General features: G+C 43.2%; 1 protein-coding gene across 3 annotated transcripts in view; it reads right to left on the minus strand.

Moving 5' to 3' along the window:
* NR1D2 (nuclear receptor subfamily 1 group D member 2) overlaps window positions 1-24715 on the minus strand; it is a 73490-nt gene that overhangs the window by 19087 nt on the left and 29688 nt on the right. For 2 of the 3 annotated variants that reach the window (XM_064378616.1, XM_064378617.1), the window contains 3 exons: window positions 6001-6267; window positions 4720-4808; window positions 2002-2146 (listed from right to left, as the gene is read on the minus strand). In XM_064378616.1, coding sequence (XP_064234686.1) covers window positions 2002-2146; window positions 4720-4808; window positions 6001-6028 — 262 coding nt within the window. In that variant the 5' untranslated portion in view covers window positions 6029-6267. Of the gene's footprint in view, window positions 1-2001; window positions 2147-4719; window positions 4809-6000; window positions 6268-15779; window positions 16088-24715 lie in introns of those variants that run through there. The other variant, XM_064378615.1, reaches the window with a different exon arrangement.

Raw genomic sequence — 24715 nt, forward strand, 5'->3', positions numbered from 1 at the left:
GCCTCTCACATTACTGCTATCAAAAACAAACAATTTAATCATGTTTGATACTTTACCTCTACTTCTCCCTTCACAAATGATTGTCAGTTTTATTCATTTAGGGCAATCACAATATCCATCAACTATTTTTATAGCACTAGTACTTTTAGCACTATAAAAAAATTTTCAGGCAACTGAAAAAAAAAAAACACGTCAATTGCTGAAACTTGTTATTCAAGAAACTCGTGGCCAGGCATGGTGGCTCACACCTGTAATCTCAGCACGTTGGGAGGCCGAGGTGGGTGGATCACTTGAGGTCAGGAATTTGAGGCCAGCTTGGTCAATATGGTGAAACCCCATCTGTACTAAAAATACAAAAATTAGCTGGGTGTGATGGTACATGCCTGTAATCCCAGTTACTCAGGAGGCTGAGGCATGAGAATCGCCTGAACTAAGTAGGGTGCCGAGAAGGTACCACTGCACTCCAGCCTGTCAACAGAGCGAGACTTCATCTCAATTAAAAAAAAAAAGAAAAAGAAAAACTCCTTATTGCAATACTCCATGTCTATATCAGTAAGATACTAGAGTAACCTAAGGAATTGCTTAAATGGCCCTTCCCTAGATAAATATGAAGTCCATTTTTAACAATCCTTTTTTTGAGACAGTCTTGCTCTGTCACCCAGGCTAGAGTGCAGTGGCGCCATCTCGGCTCACTGCAACCTCTGCCTCCTGGGTTCAAACGATTCTCCTGCCTCAGCCTCCCAAGTACCTGGGACTACAGAATTGAGCCACCATGTCCAGCTGCTTTGTCTTTTTAGTAAAAACAAGGTTTCACCATGTTGGCCAGGCTGGTCTCAAATTCCTAACCTCAAATAATCCACCCACCTCCACCTCCCAAAGTGCTGGGATTACAGGCGTGAGCCACCCTGCCCAGCCCATTTTTAACAACTCTTAAATAACCCTACTGGTCCCTTTGAAAACCTCATACCTCTGTTTTGTTACTGAAAACCAAAAAAAAAAAATCCAAAAATGAATAAACGTTAATAGAAGTGTCCAATCTTCCAATAATGTCAGCCACAGGTAATACTTATAGTCCCACAAATTACTCCTAACTTTTATTTTGCGTGAGAATAGATCACGCCAGAAGTGAGCAACCACCTCCACTCCAGACCCTAATGCTTCTTTCAATTTTGCATTCCTTTCCATGTGTTCAGAATCTGTGCCCCAAAAGCACATTATCATCTCAGAGCTAAGAAAGAGAGAGAATTCATGTGAGAAGAAATGAGTTCCTTAGTAATGCTAAGAAATCAGAAAGAGCCAACAATTCCTATATCAAGAAAAACGATAGTGAGGTTTGGGCTTCTGGTTAAAAGAAAAACATATGTATGTTAAATTAAAAAAAAATTTTTTTTAGACTGAGTCTCACTGTGTCACCCAGGCTAGAGTGCAGTGGCACAATCTTGACTCACTGCAACCTCCACCTCCTGGCTTCAAGCTATTCTCCTGCCTTAGCCTCCCAAGTAACTGGAATTACAGGTGGCGTGCCACCACATCTGGCTAATTTGTGTGTGTGTGTGTGTGTGTGTGTGTATTTTTAGAAGAGATGGGGTTTCACTATGGCTGGTCTCAAACTCCTGACCTAAAGTGATCCACACACATCAGTCTCCCAAAGTGTTGGTATTACAGGCGTGAGCCACCATTCCCGGCCATATAAAAAATGTTTTTAAACGCCATTGTTTTTAGGAAAAAATAAAAAGTAATCAAACTGCACAGAAAAAAAAAAAATTGGCTCTTTTTAGGAGAAGCAACAACAAAAGTTTAGCCAAAAACTGTTTCTGGGATAATGCTAAAATTTGACTTTAATGAATTTGGTGTCCTATAAGGCAACAAAATGTGTTTTCTGAAATTCTGCTTCACCTCAAACACAAGAGGGTCCTTGGTAACTGGCTCATAGCTCTAGTTCATGCTGAGGAATAAAAGCCAAGTTCCACTTAAGAAATACTCTTTAAACTGGGAACATACCATCTCTTGACATTCCAACAGAGAGACACTTTTTGAAGCGACACTGCTGACATCTGTTCCTATTCATTCTCATTATAGAACAGTTTTCATTCTTCAGGCACTTCTTGTACTGGATGTTTTGTTGAATACTTCTCCGAAAGAAACCCTATGAACAAAGGAAGATTTATGTATCCATTTAAAAACACCCAGATGAACTTCTTATAAACACTGCTCCCATACCTGTCTAGTATATATGACTAACTATAGTCCCAGTATATGACTAGCTATCTGGAAAACATTATGTCTTAGAACAGAGGGAAATATAATGTTGACACACAGAATTTAATTAGATTCTTACTGGTATGAGTAAGCACCTACACCTACTAGCGAAACAAAATTCTTCTTCCCTTTGGAGATTCTTTGCACTTACCCAAAGCACCGTTGCAACAACCACACCACCCTGATACCAGACCCTGCCTGCAGTCACATTTTCCATCTCATACTTTAATTCACTACAAATTTCAAAACTCTTGAAATATGAATGACTTTTTTTTGAGACAGCGTCTCTCGTTCTGTTGCCAAGGCTAGAGTGCAGTGGCATGATCACCACTCACTACAGCCCTGACCTCCCTGGCTCAATTAATTCTCCAAACAGAGCCTCTCAAACAGCTGGGACTACAGGCATATGCCACCACACACACTGCCTAATTTTTGTATTTTTTGGAGTGATGGGGTTTCACCATGTTACCCAGGCTGGTCTTGAACTCCTGACCTCAAGTGACCCGCCCACCTTGGCCTCCCAAAGTGCTAGGATTACAGGAATGAGCCACTGCACCCTTTTTTTTTTTTTTTTTTTTTTAAGAGACAGGGTCTCGCTCTGTTACCCAGGCTGGAGTACAATGACGCAATTATAGCTCACTGCAACTTTGAACTCCCAGGTTCAAGCAATCCTCCTGCCTCAGCCTCCCAAGAGCTGAGACTACAGGAATGTGCTACAGCATCCAGCTTTTCACTTAAGAGGAGTGATCTTCCTATGTTTTGCCCAGGTGGGTCTCACACTCCTGGCCTCAAACAATCCTCCAGCTTCCACCTCCCAAAGACCTAAGATTACAGGCCTGAGCCACCCTACCCAGCCTGAATGACTGCTTCTTAAAAAGCTGACTGAGAAATATGTTTGATAGCTATAATCCCTCACTAGAATTGTGGATTACATTCACAGAAGTTGGTCTTTCCTGGAACATTACCTGCTGATACTGCCAAGGCCTACCTACACATGCCATAAGTCACTGACTACATTCAGCAACAGGTAAGTGTTACAACACACAGCAACAGACCAGCTAACTATCCAAGGAAAGACAGTTCCCAACTAGATGGTTACAAACAGCTGCCTTTACTCCACAAACAATTCAAGCACATGTTCTGTGACAGGTCTTCAATGATCTCCAGTTTCATGGTTCCAGGGAGGACAGAAAACTCAAGAACGCAATTACCAAAATTGTTTTAAACTGCATTTTCCTTTTGCATGACAACTAAACACATTTGACAAATCTACACTAGGTAGTCATCAGACACAACATTTTTATATTTTATTATTGTGATACTATACACTTGAGTTGGATACAAGAGCTGAGCTAGACACATTTTTAAGCGAGTACTAAACAGACGTGTATTTATCAAGAATACCCAAACAGCTCATTCAGTTTGTGCTTTCATTTTCTAGCTATAAACGAAGAATAACGCCTGCCCCAAAATTACTTCACATTTTTGTAAAAAAATAAATATGTATAGAGAGAGAGGGAGAATTTAAACAATGGAAAAATGCGACATCTATTAAAAATACTGACTAATTTTACAAAGTTACCTGGTCATTAAAAGCTAGCAAACTCACAATTCATTCAGAGCCGCACTTGAAAATATTTCCTCTCCCATCATGCATATTCATTATCTTGTTTTCCCACCATACCCTGCCAAACTGGATTCCTGCTTGTGGCCTCAAGTCAGAGAACAGCAAGCAGCAAGAACATGTGTCTTCGCCACATTAATTTTTGATACTCAGGAGAAAAGATTGGGCCAATTTTTTAAAAAAGGGAGAAAGACTCCCTGTATACAGGTAGGGAGGTAGAGACCATCTCACTTGGAATTATTTGACCAATACTCTAATACCAATAACTAGGAAATATTCAACTAAACTTACAAATAAACTAGCTTTCCCAAGGGCTCAACTTATATTCAGGATTATTTTACTCACTTGGCATTATTTCTTAAAACATCACATTTTTTTTTAAGTATCTAGGAATTATTCCCAGCTCCCAGTACCTGAAGTGTCAGAAAGTCAAAGCATGTGATGAGATCTAACTCAAAGTTTGGTTTAAACTAAGTTCCAACGAGGCAGGAGTAGTGCCTTGTCTGTTTTGTTCCTTGTTATTTCACTACCACCTAGAACTGTGCTTGACACACCAATGAATAAGCATTTGGTGCACTTGGTGTAACGCACTATGTTTAATTAAGATAGCAAATTTACTTTGTTCAAAATCTTAAAGAAAAAAGAAATACTTTCACTGAATTAAGAACATTTTTCAAAACAAGTTATGCTTATATACTACATAAAATCCTTAAAACTTAGAAAGAGCAGCTGACTTCTCACTCTCTCTCAGATTATCAATTGTGGAAATTGGTAAATCTAAACCCAACTTCTTAAATCCCAGAATCAGTAGCTTAAAGAAACAAAGCATGCTTTACCTTACAGCCTTCACAAGCATGAACTCCATAGTGGAATCCTGATGCCACATCCCCACAGACTTTACACAGTAGAACCATGCCACTAAATTCTAGGGCACAAACGGACATGAAGTAAAAAGTAGGAAGAAACACTGAGTTTGTTTTTTTCCAATACTTTATTTCGTTCAACTTGCAAGAGCTTTTAAAACATACATATCTACTTTTAGAATGTAAAAGAAAAATCTTTTCAAGTCAAAAGTAATCATAATTTTTTTTTTTAAGATAGAGTCTCACTCTGTCCTCTAGGCTGGAGTGCAGTGACGTGATCTTGGCTCACTGCAACCTCCACACTTCCCGGGTTCAAGCGATTCTCATGCCTCAGCCTCCTAAGTAGTTGGGACTACAGGCACGCACAACCACACCCAGCTAATTTTTGTATTTTTAGTAGAGATGGTGTTTTGCTATGTTGCCCAGGCTGGTCTTTAACTCCTAGGCTCAAGAGATCCACCCCACTCAGTCTCCCAAAGTGCTGGTCTTACAGGCGTGAGCCACCACACCCAGCCATAATTTTCTTTTAAACACAGCTTACGGCACTGAAAAAAGTACCTCACAGACCTGGATTTTTCCTTTCCTGATTTTAGAATTATACTGAAATTTTGTAAATTTATGTTTTTTCCAGACCTGTCAGCAGGAAATAAGAAATTTTGTAAATTTAGAGTTACTTTACATTATATATGCAACTAAAACTAAGAAAACAATTCTCTGGATAAAAATTAAGAATTCAGGCAGAGAAGTCAGTCAATAAAGGTGGAAAGGGATGTCTCTCCACTGACAGCTTTGTCAGTTTACTTCACCTACACGGGCCAGATAGGTCCAAATCCTACCACTCATTTGGTTATCCCGATCTAATATTTCCTAATCCCAAACATCCCCATCTCTAGTTTCACTAATGTGACCCCTTCCCACAATGAGCAAGTACTCTGTTCTAGAAACAAGATTCAGTTCTAGTAGTCAAGAAGAAAAGTAACTGTAAAATGTAGTAAAAGAGGGTACCCTAGAGGGACCAAGGTCAGGCAGAGTACATAACCACATACCTTGCTCTGTGGCAAGAATTAATACAGTCCCTAAGTTATAACTTCTAAAATCATCACTGAATTCTTCTCTAACTACTGATTTATGATTACCCAGCAAGGAGTGAAAACTGTACTCAGAGACATATTGGCCCCCTCTAATGAAAAGCTGATAAAATAAGCCCCATTTGCAATTAATGGCAACAATCTTTAGAAAACTGAAGTAACTTACTTGTCACACCACTATGACTTTTTGTCATCCCAGGTGCACTGGATTTGCTTGTTTTCACAGAACAATCTATTCGATCATTCTTCAGGATGCCTTCAATATTGGGGAGATCACCATTCTTGAGATTACCATTGGTATCAGAATTAGAGCTATTTGGAGAAGATGGAACAGAAGAGGAAGAGGACTGGAAACTATTCTCAGAACCCTCACTGTGACAAGAGGCAGGGCTTGAGGCTGAGCTGGAAGAACTGATATAGGCAATCACACCTCCTAGAAAATAGGGGGAAAATCACATAATTAGATACAAGATAATTTTTTATTTTTGCAAATCTCAACAGTGAAGCCATTAACTTTAGAAATAGGATACTGATATGGAATGTTGCTTACACCAAAAGCCAAGAAAGCCAAGTATTTCCTTATTTCCTATTATTCATCCTACTTCTGCAAAGTTCAAAGCATGTATAACTCCCCCTGATTTAAAAAGGGGCTGGGCTCAGTGGCTCACACCTATAATCCCAGCACTTTGGGAGGCCAAGGCGGGCAGATCATCTGAGGTTGGGAGTTCGAGACTATTGTGACCCAACATGGAAAAACCCTGTCTCTACTAAAAATACAAAATTAGCTGGGTGTGGTAGCATATGCCTGTAATTCCAACTACTTGGGAGGCTGAGGCAGAGAATCACTTGAACCCAAGAGGCAGAGGTTGCGGAGAGCCAAGTTCATGCCACTGCACTCCAGCCTGGGCAACGAGAGTGAAACTCTGTCTCAAAAAATTAACTAATTACTTAAATTAAAGGGAGATGGGCCTGGCACAATGGCTCATGCCTATAATCATAGCACTTTGGGGGCTGAGGCAGGAGGATTATCACTTGAGCCCAGAATGAGAGACCAGCCTGGGCAACATAGGGAGACCCTGTTTCTACAAAAAAATTAAAAACTTGCTGGGTGTGGTTTGCACCCAGCACCTCTAGTAGTCCCAGCTATGCAGAAGGCTAAGGCGAGAGGATCACCTGAGCCCAGGAGTTGGAGGCTGCAGTGAGCCATGATCATGCCACTACAGTATAGACTGGGGACAGAGCAAGATCTTGTCTCAAAAATAAAAAAATAAATAAGAGTGAGAAGGATTTCACTGGGCTTGGATATTCTGAGCACATGAAGACCCTTGCACCTAAAGCTTTTCATTTTCCAATCTTTTCCTAAAAGTACTAAAACATGTTCCTGAGTGACTGACTTCATTGCTTAAACAAACTGGCCATGAAGAATTGTTGTATCGGTCTCTTCTTTGCCTCCTGTTATACTGTTATCCAACACAATCCTATGAACAATGAGTTTATCATTTGCCTTCCCAAACACTTGGCTAAAAGCACAGGTTAATTCAGAACAGATGTAACATTTAGAATGGTGGATAAGGTAATTTATCTCAAACATAGATCCTTTCATAGCCCTTGCTCCCATACCTTTCTGTTTTGGCATTCTCAGAAGACATATGTGGCTATCCACTAACCAATCCCCAGTTCAATACTCTCCCTTCTCCACCCCATTCTGCCATTCATCTCTAAGCAGTTCTTAAGAAATCCAGACTCACTATTTGTTCTGATTAACTCTATAGATATTAAAGATGCTAGAAGGAAGAATGCATGCTATACCAGAATAACAGTAAGGCTAACGCTAATTTCCTCAACACAGAGCTATTCTCAAAACGTTATTCGCAATTTAACATAACCACTATAACCCCTCCGAAAACTGGCCTGACCTTTTTTTTTTTTTTGAGACACAGTGTCACTCTGTCACCCAGGCTGGAGTGCAATGTCACAATCTTGGCTTATGGCAACCTCCACCTCCTGGACCCAGGCAATTCTCCTGCCTCAGCCTCCTGGGTAGCTGGGACTACAGTCACAAGCCACCACTCTCCACTAATATTTGTATTTTTAGTAAAGACGGGCTTTCACCATGTTGGTCAGGCTGGTCTCGAACTCCTGACCTCAGATGATTCACTTTTGGCATCTCAAAGTGCTAGGATTACAGGCATGAGTCACTGCGCCCGGCCTATCAATCATTTTTAAACAAAAATCCACACAGCAAAATGCTGAGGCCAAAAGAATCCCCAAAAGATAAAAAGACATTTCCATTTACAGTTGAGAAAAAAAAAAAAAAAAAACAGGTAGAGAAATTTAAAGTCACTTTTAGTCTGTCATATATTAGATATGAAGTATGTATTTAAGCACCAATTATACATGTTGAGCCTGAGAAACAAACCACCTAAGAAGGAAAGCACAATCCCAAGTCTCACGGGGTTTGAGTGCAACCCAGAAAGGAAGATAAAACAGGTGCCTACTATGCCAAGAAACACACAATGTTGTTCATCAGACACAAGTTTTTTGTTGTTTTTTTTTTTTTTGAGACCGAGTTTTGCTCTGTCACCTAGGCTGTAGTGCAGTGGCGCAACCTCCGTCTCCCAGGTTCAGGCTCACGCGATTCTCCTGCCTCAGCCTCCTAAGTAGCTGGGACTACAGGCACATGCCACCATGCCTGGTTAATTTTTTCTATTTCTTTTTTTAACAGAGACAGGGTTTTACCATGTTGCCCAGGCTGTTTACAAATTCCTGACCTCAGGTGATCCACCTGCCTCCACCCCCAAAATGCTGAGATTACTTATATGCACGAGCCACCTCGCCCAGCCCAGACACAAATTTAACATGCATAAATTCAACTACATGCACTTGATTTTTAAAGACAAGAATATCAATAATGTAGACAAATCCATCCATCATTTTATTCATGAAACCTATGCCTGGAATCAATCATGAGGTCAGAGGTGCGAATCTGCTCTTCCTACCGTCAGACCCACTGTCCACAGGCTCTCTTGGTATGTGCATCTCACCTGCCAGAGGAAAGTCGGTGCTTTACAATTAATATTTTTCCTGCAATGTGGTCCATAACTACAAGCCAACCATCTCAAAGTGTGGGCCCTGGAACAGGGGAATCAGTATCACCCAGAATCTGTTAGAATTGCAAATCATCAGGCTCCACTCCAGACCCACTGCATCAGAAACTTTAATAAGCCCTGTGGTGATTCTCATGCACATCCAAGTTTGAAGAACACTGCCACAAGCCAACTACTTCATCTGTGCTCCCTGGAAGACAAAGTGACCAACGGTAGTTTTCATCTACCATTCATTTTAAAATCTAAAAGCTCCAAGGCCGGGCACAGTGGCTCATGCCTGTAATCCCAGCACTTTGGGAGGCTGAGGCGGGCAGATCATGAGGTCAAGAGATGGAGACCATCCTGGTCAACATGGTGAAACATCATCTCTACTAAAATATAAAAATTAGCTGGGCATAGTGGCGTGTACCTGTAGTCCCAGCTACTCGAGAGGCTGAGGCAGGAGAATTGCTTGAACCCAGGAGGCGGAGGTTGCAGTGAGCCGAGATCGCACCACTGCACTCCAGCCTGGCACCTGGTGACAGAGTGAGACTCTGTCTCAAAAAAAACAATAATAAATAAAATCTAAACGCTCCAAAACTACAAATACAAGAAGATTCCCAACTTTGAGTTTATTTTCATCACCTGGAGAAATTATGTAAAATACATATCCTCAAAACTAGCTGGTGCTTTCTCAAAATACATGTTTCCAAGGCTCTGCCAAGACTGGAGAAGACATCCTCAGGAATGAGCATTTTTAGCAAGTTCTCCAAGCAATTATTTGCACACTGAAGTTTAAAAATGGCTACAATCAGTGAATTCAAACACAAATTGGCCCATAGTTTTAAAGAGTGATGTTTTCATCAACACAACTGCCAGAATATCATTAATACCCTGTAAATCCAGAGAAACCATTTTAACCTGGAAACCTAGCCAGTGTCACGTTACTGGGTAAAACCATTGTGCTGTCTTTATAAAACTTTAGAGATCTTAAGTCTAATTATAAATTCCAGGTATTAGCACACAGCTACTTTTTTCACACGTGTCTCCACTCAGAATAAGACACTGTAAAAAGACAAATGCCCTTAGTCCTCAAACTCCATTGAAGTTTCACAGCTATCTGTCTTCTCTAAACCTAGTGTCTTAGGTACTAAATTCTCACCTAACATCTCAGGAAAATAAAATTTTTTTAAAAAAAGTGATGTTTTTCTTTGGAAGCAAGACTTTCCTAGGGCCTGCACTTTCAGTCATCTAGGTTTACAAGATTTGCTGACTACCTTTGCTAAGAAACAAACTTTTAGAAATTAGAGTTATGCAGATGGCTTAAAAATTGGTTGAAAGCACTGATTGGGCAATGGAATGAATTGTAATTAACCAAAAAACAATTTCTTTGAAAAAGCTTCAATATCCATCCTAAAAAAAATTACTGGGCTATTAACAATCCAGTTAAGACCCAATTCCTGTCTTAAGAATTAACAAGAATTTGTGCCGGGCACCAGAGAATCAAACAGGACCCACAGAGGTAGCTGCATTCTCCTAACAAGACCTTCAGTATTGATTTAGTTGTCTTAGCAACCACTCTTGCTACTAGACACCCATCTACGAACCTGATTGTTAGCAACTCAAATGAGTTAAATTTTAATTTCCTAGAAGGTAAGGAGTACATCTAGTAGTTCCTCCACCTAACGAATAAAGGAAAGTGAAACTACAAGTCACCAAGTACCTACTAGATGTCAGGAATAAAATGACACAATCGCATCCTCACAGGAAGAACTCTGTGAATTAACTTTCCTTAACTCATTTTTGTAATCAAGGAGCTCAGAGCTCAGAGAGGATAAGTAAGTCAGCCACTAAGTGGCAGGCCAGAGTTTAAAGTCAAGGTTGTCCAATTCCAAAGTACAAACTGTTATTTGGTGAGAAAACCTGAGCAGGCAAGTCACTTTCAGCCTTTCTAAACCTGAGTCATCTTCTGTAAAATTGGAGTATCTGCCAGTTATTACAAGACTGAAATGGTGTTCATAAAAAGGATTATTAAAGTACTTTTTACATACACTGTTTTTGATGATAAAATAAGAAAGGTAAAAATCCCCAAATCAGCAAGTCCCAACACCTCCAAGAAACAGGCAGAATGTACCTCTTAGAAACCCTGAGCTAAAATTAGCTGAGGCAGTCTTCTCTATTTCAGTTGAAAGGGATCCTGGACCTGCGCCAGGTTCCCATGCTAGCGCTTACCCAGTGGTCAACTTCAGACAAGCTGTTAAGTCAATATCCAATTTTGTACTGCTAGGAAGCACTACTATTCCTGTATTGGGCTTGCCCATCATCAAAACCCACCCACTCCCACTGTCCATGATACTGGAAAGTATGTTTGACTTCAAATCATGACTGTATTTTTCTGCATGGTGACTTAGAACCAAACATTTTATCACCAAGAAGCTTTAGTTTCCTCATTTTAAAAGTGTTATAAATAATTCCTACTCAAAGGGTGGCAGAGTAGATCTAACTGAAGCACTAAACTTCCAATTATGTCCTGGGTGTCAGGGCTCCAGAACAGCATGGTCCTTTCCCTAAAATGTCTTACATGTCAACTGGGGAAACACATATGTTATTAGCAGTAATGTTTCATACAAATGATTGTGAACTGCTGAGGATCATACTAAAGAGGGCAGAGATCAAGAGGGGCAACACACCCAAAGTGGCAATATCTAAGTGGGGAACTGAAGGCTGTGTAAATTACTGAACGATGTATCACAGAAGAGATATTTTTTAAATGGGGTGACCAAAAAATGGTGTTTTGTTTTTTGCCGTGTTTTTGAGATGGAGTCTCACTCTTTCACCCAGGCTGCAGTGCAGTGGTGCAATCTTGGCTCACTGCAACCTCTACCTCCCAGGTTCAAGTGATTCTCCTGCCTCAGCCTCCTGAGTAGCTGGGATTACAGGTGCGTGCCACCACACCCGGCTGATTTTTTTTTTATTTTTAGTGGAGACGGGGTTTTACCATGTAGGTCAGGCTGGTCTCAAACGCCTGACCTTGTGATCTGCCTACCTCCACCTCCCAAAGTGCTGAGATTACAGGTGTGAGCCACCACGCCTAGCCAAAATGGTGTTTTTCTGTTTTTTTTTTTTTTTTTTTTTTTTTTTTTTGAGATGGAGTTTCACTCTGTCGCCCAGGCTGGAGTGCACTGCAACCTCTGCCTCCTGGTTCAAGCGATTCTCCTGCCTCAGCCTCCTGAGCAGTTGGGATTATGGGTGCCCCCTACCACCCGGCTAATTTTTGTATTTTTAGTAGAGACGGGGTTTCACCACATTGGCCAGGCTGGTCTGAAACTCCTGACCTCAGATGATCTGCCCACCTCGGCCTCCCAAAGTGCTGAGATTACAGATGTGAGCCACTAAACCCGGCCAAATGAGTCTTATTTTATACAACAGACAATACTTTTATCTCTAAGTAAATTACTGGAGAAGGAAGTTCAAAGTGTAAGCTGATGTCTGTAAACAAGCCAGCAGGACTAAAGAGAGGACTGAAGAAACTGGGAGGCCCTACAGATGACTGTCCTTTTCCACCAGCTATAACCTACATATATCACTGCAAACTAAGTGGGATCCATACACATGCTGCATCTCCTTCACCCCCAAGAAGACAGGACCACTAAGTTGTACATCAGTCTTCAAATGGTATATATTGCAGCACAGTAGTTAACAGTTTGTGTTCCCAAGTAAACATCGTGGATTCAAATTCTGGCTCTACTACTTGCCTGGGTAAGTTATTTAATTACTTAGCCCCTCATCAAGATGGTGGCAACAGCACCTTCCTTCATGGAATTAACGTGAGGAACACATGTAAAAGGCCTGGCAGAGTAAGAAGCTGGTGATTATTTGCCATCATTATACTAGAAGAGTTCCATCAGAATAGTTCAGGCCAAACTAACCCTCTCTATCCATTCTTTACCTCATTTTTTAATGTGTCTTAAGGATCTAGTGGTTTCTTTGTAGGTTATTTCCACACTACCTTTTGAATCTCTTAATCCTACTGACCAGTAGAGCAGCTTCTTACTTCACTTCAGATTCTTGCTTTTCCTAGCTCCAAGTAAAGACTTCTTTGCCCCCATGTCTCCTAATTTTTTCCAAGTTTTTCACTTCACTGTTTTCACATCTGTTACTCATGGGGCGAGCACAGAGCTGTCATGAAGGGCAGTAAGATTATATGATCACTGGTTCAATGTTTGTCAATTGACATCAAGTTAGAGAGAAGGGCAGAGGTGTGACCCACAACACTGAATCTGGCTCCACCTTGGTCAATGTTTACAAAAATTCTAAAGTTGAAGGGCTTTTTTTTTTTTTTTTTGAGACAGAGTCTCGCTCGTCACCAAGGCTGAAGTGCAATGGCGCCATCTCAGTTCACTGCAAGCCCCGCCTCCCATGTTCAAGCTATTCTCCTGCCTCAACCTCCTGAGTAGCTGGGATTACAGGCGCCCACCACCATGCCTGGTTAATTTTTGTACTTTTAGTAGAGACAGGGTTTTCACCATGCTGGCCAGGCTGGTCTCGAACTCCTGACCTCAGGTGATTCAACCTCCTCGGCCTCCCAAAGTGCTGGGATTACAGGAGTGAGCCACCACGCGCAGCCAGTTAAAGAAAATTCTTATTAGACCTCCTGTTTACAGATAGATGGCAGAAACTGTTAACATACTGTGTAGCAGCTTGTGACAGCCTTAAATTTAAGGCCAAAAGAACAAGAGAAAATTTAAGAATGATCATTGCACATTCCTACACTTCAGGTTATACAATTACTTGCATCATGAATGAAATCTAGCTTCATAATAGATGACGTGAAAGGTCCCAGTTGATTGCAAAGTTACTGTGAGTCAGCAAAGCAATATGCCAAAATAACTAAGTCTGCCAGGGAATTCATTTGCAGCAGGACCCAAGACTAAGAAGGCGACTTGGAACTTGATAATTATCCAACTACTTCCACAAGAGCCTGTTCACTTCTGTGTGCTCCATCCCAAAGGGTAACAAGGATGATGAGTGATCAGAAAAAAACAACGCTGGGCAAGGACCAAGAGATAACTGGAAATGGAAGAACTGAAGGGTTAAGGAAATGGTCAACATTCACCCGGAGGAATATTTATAATGTGTAGCTCCATAAGGTAAGATTTTGATCAGGGAAGTACTGGAAGAGGACTCCAACCAGAGAAAAACTTCCTAATTGAGCCAGCCCTTATGAGGCTGCAAAGCTATTAGAATTCATGCTAAAGGCTGGTTTGAAGAGCCTGACCCTGATCACCTCTAAATTCTAACATGTAAAAGTTTAATTCTATGACAGACTTATCAAACTTTTAAAATACCCTCAAAGGCTAAATAGGCACATTAGGTAATTAAAACACAAATAGATTTTTGCGAGGTAGGTTAAAAAATAAGAAAATTTTAAAAATAAGTACATAAAACACAATTAGAAAATGACTTTATTTTTCCTGTTGGTGACAAGTTCACAATATACTTATTAAGGGGGCATGATTCTTAGAGACGCTTATTAACTCGAAAAATAAAAGCTGGCTGTTTCCGTAACCTCACTTACTTCAGGTCTGCCCCATCATTTGTCTGGGGCACCCTATTGTTCTGTGGCAATTTAACAAAATGTGACAAGAAAAATATTTATAAAGCCAAATTCTCTTGATCAGATTCAGGAAAGGTCAGCGACCCACAAGTTAATTTTAATTTAAATGAAGAATGACCAGCCATATATGGTGTTAGTGTCACCCATGATCACCTGAATCATCCTGCCCTTAAGTGAACTACACGCTCAGCTCCGGGTGTGACCTGTTTACAGGAAAACCCCAGCCCGAGGGGATCTGGGAGCAGTTAAGACTGCGGGTGCATGAGACAACAGGTCGAGTCCTAGAGGAAACGGTGTGGTTTTGTTTTTGTTGTTGTTGTAAACGGGTAGCTTCCTAACAGGTGCTGTGCTACCCAGTCAGCCGGGCGTCGCTTGGAATCGCTGCACCTCGGAGCTCCAGCGAGCGTATCCCTTCGGGAAAGTCCCAAGCCCTACCCCGAGCACCTCCTTCCGCCAGCAGCACGCCCTCGCCCCGCACTTCCTCCTAGGTATCTGCAAGGTGTGCAGCTGCCAGCCTCCTCAGCTGCCAGCCTCCTCAGGTGCCGGGGTCGTGTGGCTCGCGCAGAGCCCGCGCCTTGGGGGTCACCTCGCTAAGGGCGAGCGGCCTCCGGTGCACTGCGGCGTCAGCACCCGCCTCGGGGCCGCCCCGCCGCGGGACTCAGCAGGCGCGCACGCGCGGCCTCCTCCGCAGTGTGCAACCCCGCGGGGGAGGAGGGAATCGCGGCAACGTCACTGCCCCGAGGCTTCCAAAGGGGCGGGGCCTCCCGGGAGCCTGCGGCGCTCCCAGCCGGCGCGCGCCTGCGCGCGCGCCCGCCCCCACGTGTCCCTGCGGCCCCGGGGAATGTGGGTCAGGGAGCCGAGCGGCCTCACGTGTCCCCGCCCGCCGCCGCCGCCTCAGCGCCCATTATGTAATGCCGCGTCACGCGCCCGGCCAGCCAACCGGCGCCCGCGCGCCGCCGAACGTAAACACAGCGCGCACGTGGCTCGCGCGGCTGGGCCATGTGAGGGGGGGCCGGGCCGGGCGCCACCGGGCCGCGCTGCAGCTTTGCAGGGAATCTGGAAGGCGGGCGCGGGGCGGCCAGGGGGCGACGGAAACCGAACCTGAGGCGGACACGCGGCGCGCAGCAGCCCACCCCGCCCCACCAGCCTTGGGGACACCCCCTGCTGCCGCCTCCCGAAGTGCCCCGCGGGCTCCGAGCGCTCCCTCCCGCCATCCCCGACCCGCCGCATTCCGGCTCTTACCCGCATTCACCTCCATGGTGCCCTCGCGGAGGGGGCCGAGGCCGCCCGCTTCCCGCAGAGGGGGCAGCGCCGCCGCCGCTGCCTCAGCGCCGCGCCACCCCAGGCTGGAGGCAGCGGTGGTCTCGGGGCCTCCTCATGGGCCGAGCGGGCGGGGTGCCTGGGCCCCAGACCTCGCAGCGCAGAGCGGGCTGCAGCGAGAGAGGGTGGCGGCGGCCGGCGAGCGGCGCTCCTCGCGGAGTCCCTGACAACAAAAGCGGCGGCGCGGCGGCTTCCTGCAGCCAGCGCACCGCGGCGGCGAGGGCGGCTGATGGGGAGGGCAGCCGCGACCATGTGACCTGCGCACACACCCCCTCCCTCCTCCCGCCCTCGGCCGGCCGCTGCGGCGACTCCGCCCCGTCACTCCCCTCCCTTCCTCCCTCCCTCCTTCCCTCCCGATTCCCGGCTCCGCGGCGCTTCTTTTCTCCTGTGCTTCCCAGTTTTCCCCTTCCTCCTCCTTGCCGAGCCCCTCCTTTTCCTCCGTTTTGCCCTCCGCGCCGTAATCCCCTTCTCCGCCGTATACTCCTCCCCTCCTCCTCCCAGCTGCCCTTCCCGCCTCTGGCCGGGAGTCCCCTCCACGCCCTGCTCCCCAGCCCTCCGCCACGCACCTGGTGGCTGTCTGGTCCAGGCGGTGGCTAGGCGCCGAGCAGGGGTGCTTTCCAGGACCCCGGCTGGCTTGGGCTTGCTCAACCCCTGGCCTCCCCTCTGCTGCCACCCGACCGACCTCCAAATGCTGCTCTCTGAGGGCACAGACCCTTCCTTTTTCCTCCGCACCCTCTAGGTGATTTTATCCAATCTCATAGCTTAAGTAGACCTATGTTCTGGTGATTTGCAGATTTATATTTCAAGCCGAGACCCCTTTCCTGATCTCCAGATTCCTACTTCCAGCAGCCCATTTGATTATGCTCCTTTTTTGCATCTCAGATTTTAGGCAGGTGTACGCGTGTGTCCGAACTCAGCTAACGTGCACTCAAGATCTGGGCATTTCACCTTGAGTGTAAATTTTAGATCAAAAGAAAAAGCTATAAACAAACTGTATTCGTGCTGAGGTGAATTCTGAAGGAAAGTGCATTGATTCCTGCAATTTAAACGTATTACTAAAGTAAGATGGGCTGATGGAGGCATGAACAGATGAATATAGCGAGATGTTACACTTTGGCGATGGGGATATGACATTCCTTGAAAAAATCTTCGCAGTTTGCTCTTTGAAATTTTTCAGTATAGTGTGGAGGAAAATGTCACGTGCAAAACATATTTACATGTGCAACACCCTGTTTCCCCACCCCCAGCTTTCTTCACCATATGAATCTTTACTATTTTGGTAAATCTCCAAGTTCCTGAAGCCAGCAAAATTATATTTCTCTCCTAACACTCACTCTTACTGCCTTTCATTGTCCATTCAATCCATTAGCAAATCTGAGCTATTCTACCTTCAAAATATGTCCAACACCTGTTTCTCACCTTTGGCGTTGCTAAAGCAAACAGTTCTCTCTTGTCTCAGTTACTGCTATGGTTCCCTAACTAGAAGACTGCTCTTTGGGTCCTCCTACAGTCACTTCTCCCCAACAGTCATCGTGTTATTTTTAAAATGTGAATAAGATCTGACTACTTTGCTCACCTCCAATGGCTTCATGTTACACTTTGAGAAAATTCGACTTACCCTGACCTGCTTCGCCGTGCAAGGATGTGGGTCCTACTTCTTTTTCCAAGGCTCTCTTGATGCCCAAACCGGTCTAAACACAGTTCCCTAACCACAGTAGCCCTCTTTTCTCCACTATCTCAGGGCTTTATCGCCCCCCTGTGATGCTGATGCAAGAGTTCCCCAGGCCACACTTTGTAGCTTGCTTGCTTTTTAATTTTTATGTCGACTACCATCTACTTCTACACAGGTGAAATGAGGTTAATATGAACGGTCTAGAAGGCAGAAACGAAATCATAAAAGAGGATACCACTCTAAAAAGGCTATGAACTGTATGATTCCAAGTATACGACATTCTAGAAAAGGCAAAACTGTGGAGACAGTAAAAAGAGCAGTGGTTACTAGAGGTTAGAGAGGAGGGAGGGATGAATAGAGCACAGAGGATTTTTAGGGCAGGGAAATTACTCTGTATGATACTGTAATGGTGAATACATGTTTTTATATGTTTGTCAAAACCCATAGAACCTACAATGTCAAGGGTGAGCCCTGGCTGGGCGCAGTGGCTCACACCTGTAATCCCAGCACTTTGGGAGGCTGAGGTGGGAGGATCATTGAGCCCAGGTGTTGGAGACTAGCCTAGGCAACATGGCAAAACTTCGTCTCTACAAAAAATACAAAAATTAGCCGGGTTTGGTGGTATGCACCTGTAGTCCCAGCTACTCAAGAGGCTGATGATGCAGGAAGATCTCTTGAGCTGGGACGTAGAAGCTGCAGTGAGTCATGATCTCCCCAATGCACTCCAACCTGGGTGACAGAGCAAGGAGATCCCATCTCAAAAAAAAAAAAAAAAAAAAAGTGTATCCTAATGTCAACTGTGACTTTGAATGATAGATCAGTGTAGGTTCATCAGTGGTGACAGATGTACCACTGTGGTGCAGGATGTTTGATAGTGGGAGAAGCTGTGCATTTGTGGAGGCAGCAGGTGCTTGGGAACTCTGGAGTTCACAGTTTTGCTGTGATCTTCAAACTGCTCTAGGCCAGGCGTGGTGGCTCATGCCTGTAATCCCAGCACTTTGAGAGGCCCAGGCAGGCAGATCACTTGAGGCCAGGAGTTCAAGACCAGCCTGGCCATCATGGTGAAACACAAAATTAACTGGACATGGTAACACAGGCCTGTAATCCCAGCCACTAGGGAGGCTGAGTCACAAGAATCCCTTGAACCTGGGAGGCGGAGTTTATCATGAGCCGAGATCACACCACTGCACTCTGGCCTGGGCAACAGAGCAAAACTCTGTCTCAAAATAAATAAATAAATAAATAAATAAATAAATAAATAATAAAGGCTATTTAAAAATGTGTAAGAGGTTATCACTATTTAAATTTGAAAAGAAAAAAAAAGACAAAAAGAAGTGCGTAAGTGAAAAATAGCCATTGCAAAGGATGTAAGACCCTCTCTTCGATGATAATGCCTAGAAAATAAGATCGGTGTGTGTGAGCCTTAGGATTTTTTACAGACTGCCTTATTCCTATGAGACTTCGGAAATAACTATCAGAGGCTGTAGAGCTATAACCCAAGTCAATCACCAGCCACACCACTGGCCACTGGAAATTTGCTGGGCTCCTCAGTGCCAGAAGATGCTCAGCAGCATCTGGGTTGGGCAGTACCCAGCGCGCTGCAGTGGAAGTTGCCTTTTGCTGCTGTCATTCCAGGGAGCCTCATTTATTAATCCTGTAGTATCTATGGCTCAGTCTGTTGGGATTCTCAGAATATTCATAGTGGATTTCTGCCTACTCAACCTTCCTCATTCTGAACAAAATAACTCTGTTGAATGAAGTGCTATGTCTTCAAAAGTTATCTGTTAAAAATGCAAATTACTTCCTGGGAAAGCTGCCTCATTAGCCCTTGCATACAATAAACAGAGCCTGCAAAACAACACAAGATAGGGTCATCTAGATGTGAATAAAGGAAAAAAGGGCCTCAATATTAAGAGTCCTCTTATCCCAAACTCAAGTAAGATAGGCCAAGTGGTGCACTGCAGTATGAGGACCTAGATGAAGCATTAGGAAAAAAAAAAAAAAGAAAGATGGAGTCTGTTAAAGATAAGGCCAGTTAAAAACATTTAAGGTCATTCCTCATTTTAAAATATTCCAATGAATCCTGCTAGCTCCTAATACCAAAACAATGTGCCACTTAAACTGCCTTTTCTATGCCCTAGATCAGCTATTCTCAAACTTTTGATCTCAGAACTCCTCTACAGTCTTAAAATTATTGAAGACCACAAAGTGCTTTTTTCGCGTGGTTTATATCAAGATATACTTATTAGAAATGAAAACAGAGATATTTAAAACACAAAAAAATTTCAAGCATATTTGTCTCAGAGCAGTGACATCATCACATAGCAACAAATAGCTCAGGCAGTTTGCTCCACCACAGCAAATTGCAATTGCCATTCATAACAACATTTGTGACTTACCTTCTTCCAGGCTATTTTTCTCTTTACTGTTCCATTCATGGTATTAGCTTCTAATATTGCTCTGCAATTCTGCATCAATAATATGTCTTTATTTTAAATTTAAAACTTTGTCTATACTTAATTTTTAACTAGGAAAAATGATTTTGTTATAACAAAATAATAAAAATTTCAACTTATGATTTATGTATCACTATGTAAATTATGTCTTCTCATTTGATATCTTCATAAAATATTCAAATAAACACATTCCACTATTACATCTGTGCACAGAAAAGACTCATTTAAACTGAATCAATCCATTGACACCAACAAGGTCAGAGTTTATGGGCAATACTGGAAACAGTGCCCCACTCCAGCACACACACTACAATGCAATGATAACAGCTTATAAGATGCTGTGGTTAAAGTTAAACACAGTCCAACCAAAACAGTCAAGTTGTATTTAATGAAAAAAAAAAATACTTCACACTGTTGCAGGGTTTTTTTTTAAAATTTTTTTTAGAAACAGGTCTGGCTTTATTGCCCAATCTTCAGGACAGTGGTGCAATCATAACTCACTGCAGCTTCAAACTCATGGGCTCAAGAGATGCTCTCACCTCAGCCTCTCCATTAGCTAGCACCACACGTGGGTGCCACCACACCCTAATATATTTTTTTTAATATTTTGTAGAGGTGGGAGTCTCACCATGTTGCCCAGGCTAGTCTTGAATTCACAGCCTCAAGCAGTCCTCCCACCTCCGCCTCCCAGAGTGTTGAAATTACAGATGTGAGCCTACCCACCCAGTCAGTTTTAAATTTAAATTAGTTAAAATGAAATAAAATTCAAAATTTAATTACTTAGTTGCACTCACATTCCAAGTGTCAATAGCCACATGTGACTAGTGGCAACCAGATTCATCATTACAGATTTAGAGGCTTTCTTCATCTTCCTGAGTCAGTTTGATAAATTATTATTCTAGGAGTTTGTTCATGTTGTATAAACTTTCACATTTAATGGGATAAAGTTGTTTGTATCCTCTTACCTCTTTGATCAATATCAACTCTAGTTTCTCATTCTTTTTTTTTTTTTGAGACAAAGTTTCGCTCTTGTTACCCAGGCTGGAGTGCAATGGCACGATCTCGGCTCACCACAACCTCCGCCTCCTGGGTTCAAGCAATTCTGCCTCAGCCTCCCAAGTAGCTGGGACTACAGGCGTGCGCCACCATGCCCAGCTAATTTTTTTGTATTTTTAGTAGAGACGGGGTTTCACCATGTTGACCAGTGTGGTCTCGATATCTTGACCTCATGATCCATCCGCCTCGGCCTCCCAAAGTGCTGGGATTATAGGCATGAGCCACCGCGCCCGGCCGGCTAGTTTATCATTCTTAATTCTGTTTATTTGTGCTTTTTCTTACTTGATCAGTGCTACTAAACTTTTATCTACTTTGTCAACTTTTTCAGTGGCCTAAGTTTTTGCTTTATTGATACACTAAATTTGTTTTTAGTTTCATTGATTTCTGCTCTCTATCTTCATCTCTATCCTTCTATTTTATTTTAATCTTATTTTTCTCATTTCTTGATTTGGACATTTATCATATATATTTGTTCAATTAGCCAGAGTCAGTTTCTCTTGTTTGTAACTAAGGAAACCTCACTGATAGAATTGTTTTGAATCACTCTCGCCTGTTTTAAGGAACATTCCAGTCAACTACTGCAGTATAACAAATCACCCCATAACTTAGTGGCTTAAAATAACAGCATTATTTTCTTATCTCTGATGACATCTGTTGGTCAGGAAACTGGGACGCTTTTGGCTGGGCATTGCTGGCTCAGGGTCTTTTGGCAATCAGACAGTGGGTGGAGCTGGAACAGCACTGGGATGGAGCTGCTAGGGGCTAGCTGGGCATTTCCCTCTTTGGGTAGTTTCAGGGCTTCTCCACAGGATCTCTACACGTGGGCTACTTTGGACTTCCTCACAACATGGCAGCCTCAGGGCAGTCAGACTGCTTACAGAACAGCTCGGGGCTCCAATCCAAGTATTCCATGGGATAAGGCAGAAGTTGCATCACCTTTTCTGATCATACCTCAGAAGTCATGTGGCCTGAATTTTGCTGCATTATTGGTTAAAAGGGAGTCATAAGGACACCCAGATCCAAAGGTAGGGGACATAGACTTCAGCTCTTTATAATGGTAGCATCAAGGTCATATCTTGAATAGCATAAGAGACGGAATATATTCTTGCAACTATCATTGTTCAACAGGAAACGATTTTAAAGAATCACACACATACACAGTGCACCCTGACTTGCCAGATATTTTTTTTAAAAAAGTAAGAAAGAACATAAAGTTGCATGACAGTTCAATAAAGAAAAAATGCTATATGAAATGCCCGATTATTTTCAGTACTCTCGGTTACAGTTAAAAAGAAATCCTACTTTTTCCCTGGGGTGAGGGAAAAGACAAAAAAACATCAAACACAAAACCTGCTCTAACAACAGGGCATGCTATCTAAAGGAACAATCTATATTGCTGACTCACAAATTTTCCCATTCAATCTTCCTGTTTATTCTTTTGAAAACCCATTTCCATGAGAATTCCTCCCAGCAGTGCAAACTGTTCTAGTATGAGTTCATTAACTCACCATTCTCCTAAGTTAGTTTTCTTTTCTTTTCTTTTTTTTTTCCAGACAGAGTCTCCAGCTCTCCACTCACTGCAACCTCCTCCTCCTGGGTTCAAGCAATTCTCATGCCTCAGCCTCCCAAGTAGCTGGGACTACAGGCGCATACCTGGCAAATTTTTGTATTTTTTGTAGAGATAGGATTTCGCCATGTTGGCCAGGCTGGTCTTGAGCTCTGACCTCAAGTGATCTGCCCACCTCAGCCTCCCAAAGTGCTTGGATTACACAGCCCCAGCCCTCTCCTAAATTTTCTACCCCACATGGTCACCAATACTCAGAGACTTAAGAGACCCAGGTGGTTCCCTTTTCAGCAATCAACTCTTTGCTCAGCTTCAGTTCATCAGCAGCTGTCCTCCACTGGTGAATTCTTCAGTACATTGCATTCTTCCCTCACTGGGAAAGTCACCTAGACCAATAATTCTCAGAGTGGTCACTGGATCAGCAGCATCAGCATTACCTGAAAACTTGTTAGAAATGCAGTTTTTCTCCATATCCAGAGTAACTAATTAAAAGAAATTTAAAATTAAAAAAAAAAAAAGAAACACAATTTTTCAGGCTCTACCTCAGATGTAATGATTCAGAAACTCTAGGGGCGGGGCCGGCAATTGGTATTTTAACAAGTCCTCCAGGTGATTGTGAGGCATTCTCAAGTTTGAGAACCCCAGCTTAGAAAGCCAGTAGCCAGAAAATTGATCAGCCCTGTGTTCCAGGGCTCACAGGCCAATATGACTAAGTATATAAGGTTAGTGGCTGCCTCCCTTCAGAATTTCTGCACAACACCTCCAAGTGACCAAGATTTCTGCCCTGTAATATGATAGGATAGAATTTTAAATGCAAAGAGACAGCACATTGCTTGGGTTTATGATCCCAGGCCTTCCTCCAGGCCTATAGACTCTAGACTCTTAGGACAAACTTGATATTCTCATAATAAACTCTTCAATTATGCTTATTCAATGAGACCCCCGACCCCAGCTTTTTTTTTTTTTTTTTTTTTTTAGACAGGGTCTCTCTCTGTCGCCCAGACTAGGGTGGTGTGATTATAGCTCACTGCAGCCTCAAATTCCTGGACTCAAGCAATTCTCCCACTTGAACCTCTCAAGAAGCTAGAACTGCAGGTGTGCACCAGCACACTGGGCTATTTTTTTTTTTTTTTTAATTATTTGTAGAGATGAGGTCTTGCTATGTTGCCTGGGCTGGTCTTGAACTCCTGAGCTCAAGCAATCCTTCCGCCTTGGCCTCCCACAGTGCTAGAGATTCCAGGCGTGAGCCACTGTGCCTGACCATAAGCCCTTATGAATTATCTAGCTATAGATATATTTGTCTACATTCTAGAAAACAAATGTATTTCTTGGTAGATGTGATGGCTCACACCTGTAATCCCAGCACTTTGGGAAGCCGAGGTGAGAGGGGATCATTTGAGCCGAGGAATTCCAGACCAGTCTAGGTAGGATTAGTGAGACCTCGTCTCTGCAAATAATTTTTAAAAAATTAGCTGGGGATAATAACACATGCCTGTGGTCCCAGTTACTTGGGAGGCTGAAGCTGGAGGAGGATTGCTTGAGCCTAGGTGGTAGTGGTAGAGGCTCCAGTGAGGCCTGATCACACCACTGGACTCTGGCATAGGAGACAGAACGGGACCCCATCTCGACAACAAAAATAAAAAGAAAACGAAGTTAATTCATCAATTTTTTTTTTTTTTGGCTAATCAGACCCTCAACCATTAACACCTTTCTTTCATGAACTAATTTCTTCCTTCTGCCTTATCAAATTTTGCAGATTTTCCCTTTGCTAAGATTTAATTTTATTATTTTTGCATTGGCAATAATTTTACCATGTTTAGTTTTAGCCATTGTCAGGGTTTTGAAACAATAATATTTATTATGAAATTGTTATTTTTTTATTTTTTTATTTTTTGAGACGGAGTTTCGCTCTTGTTACCCAGGCTGGAGTGGCATGATCTTGGCTCACCGCAACCTTCGCCTCCAGGGTTCAGGCAATTCTCCTGCCTCAGCCTCCTGAGTAGCTGGGATTACAGGCACGCACTACCATGCCCAGCTAATTTTTTGTATTTTTAGTAGAGACGGGGTTTCACCATGTTGACCAGGATGGTCTCGATCTCTTGACCGCGTG

Source organism: Aotus nancymaae, unplaced genomic scaffold (genome assembly GCF_030222135.1).
Source record: "Aotus nancymaae isolate 86718 unplaced genomic scaffold, 86718_ANA_hifiasm-v0.15.2.pri h1tg000019l, whole genome shotgun sequence".
Taxonomy (NCBI): domain Eukaryota; kingdom Metazoa; phylum Chordata; class Mammalia; order Primates; family Aotidae; genus Aotus; species Aotus nancymaae.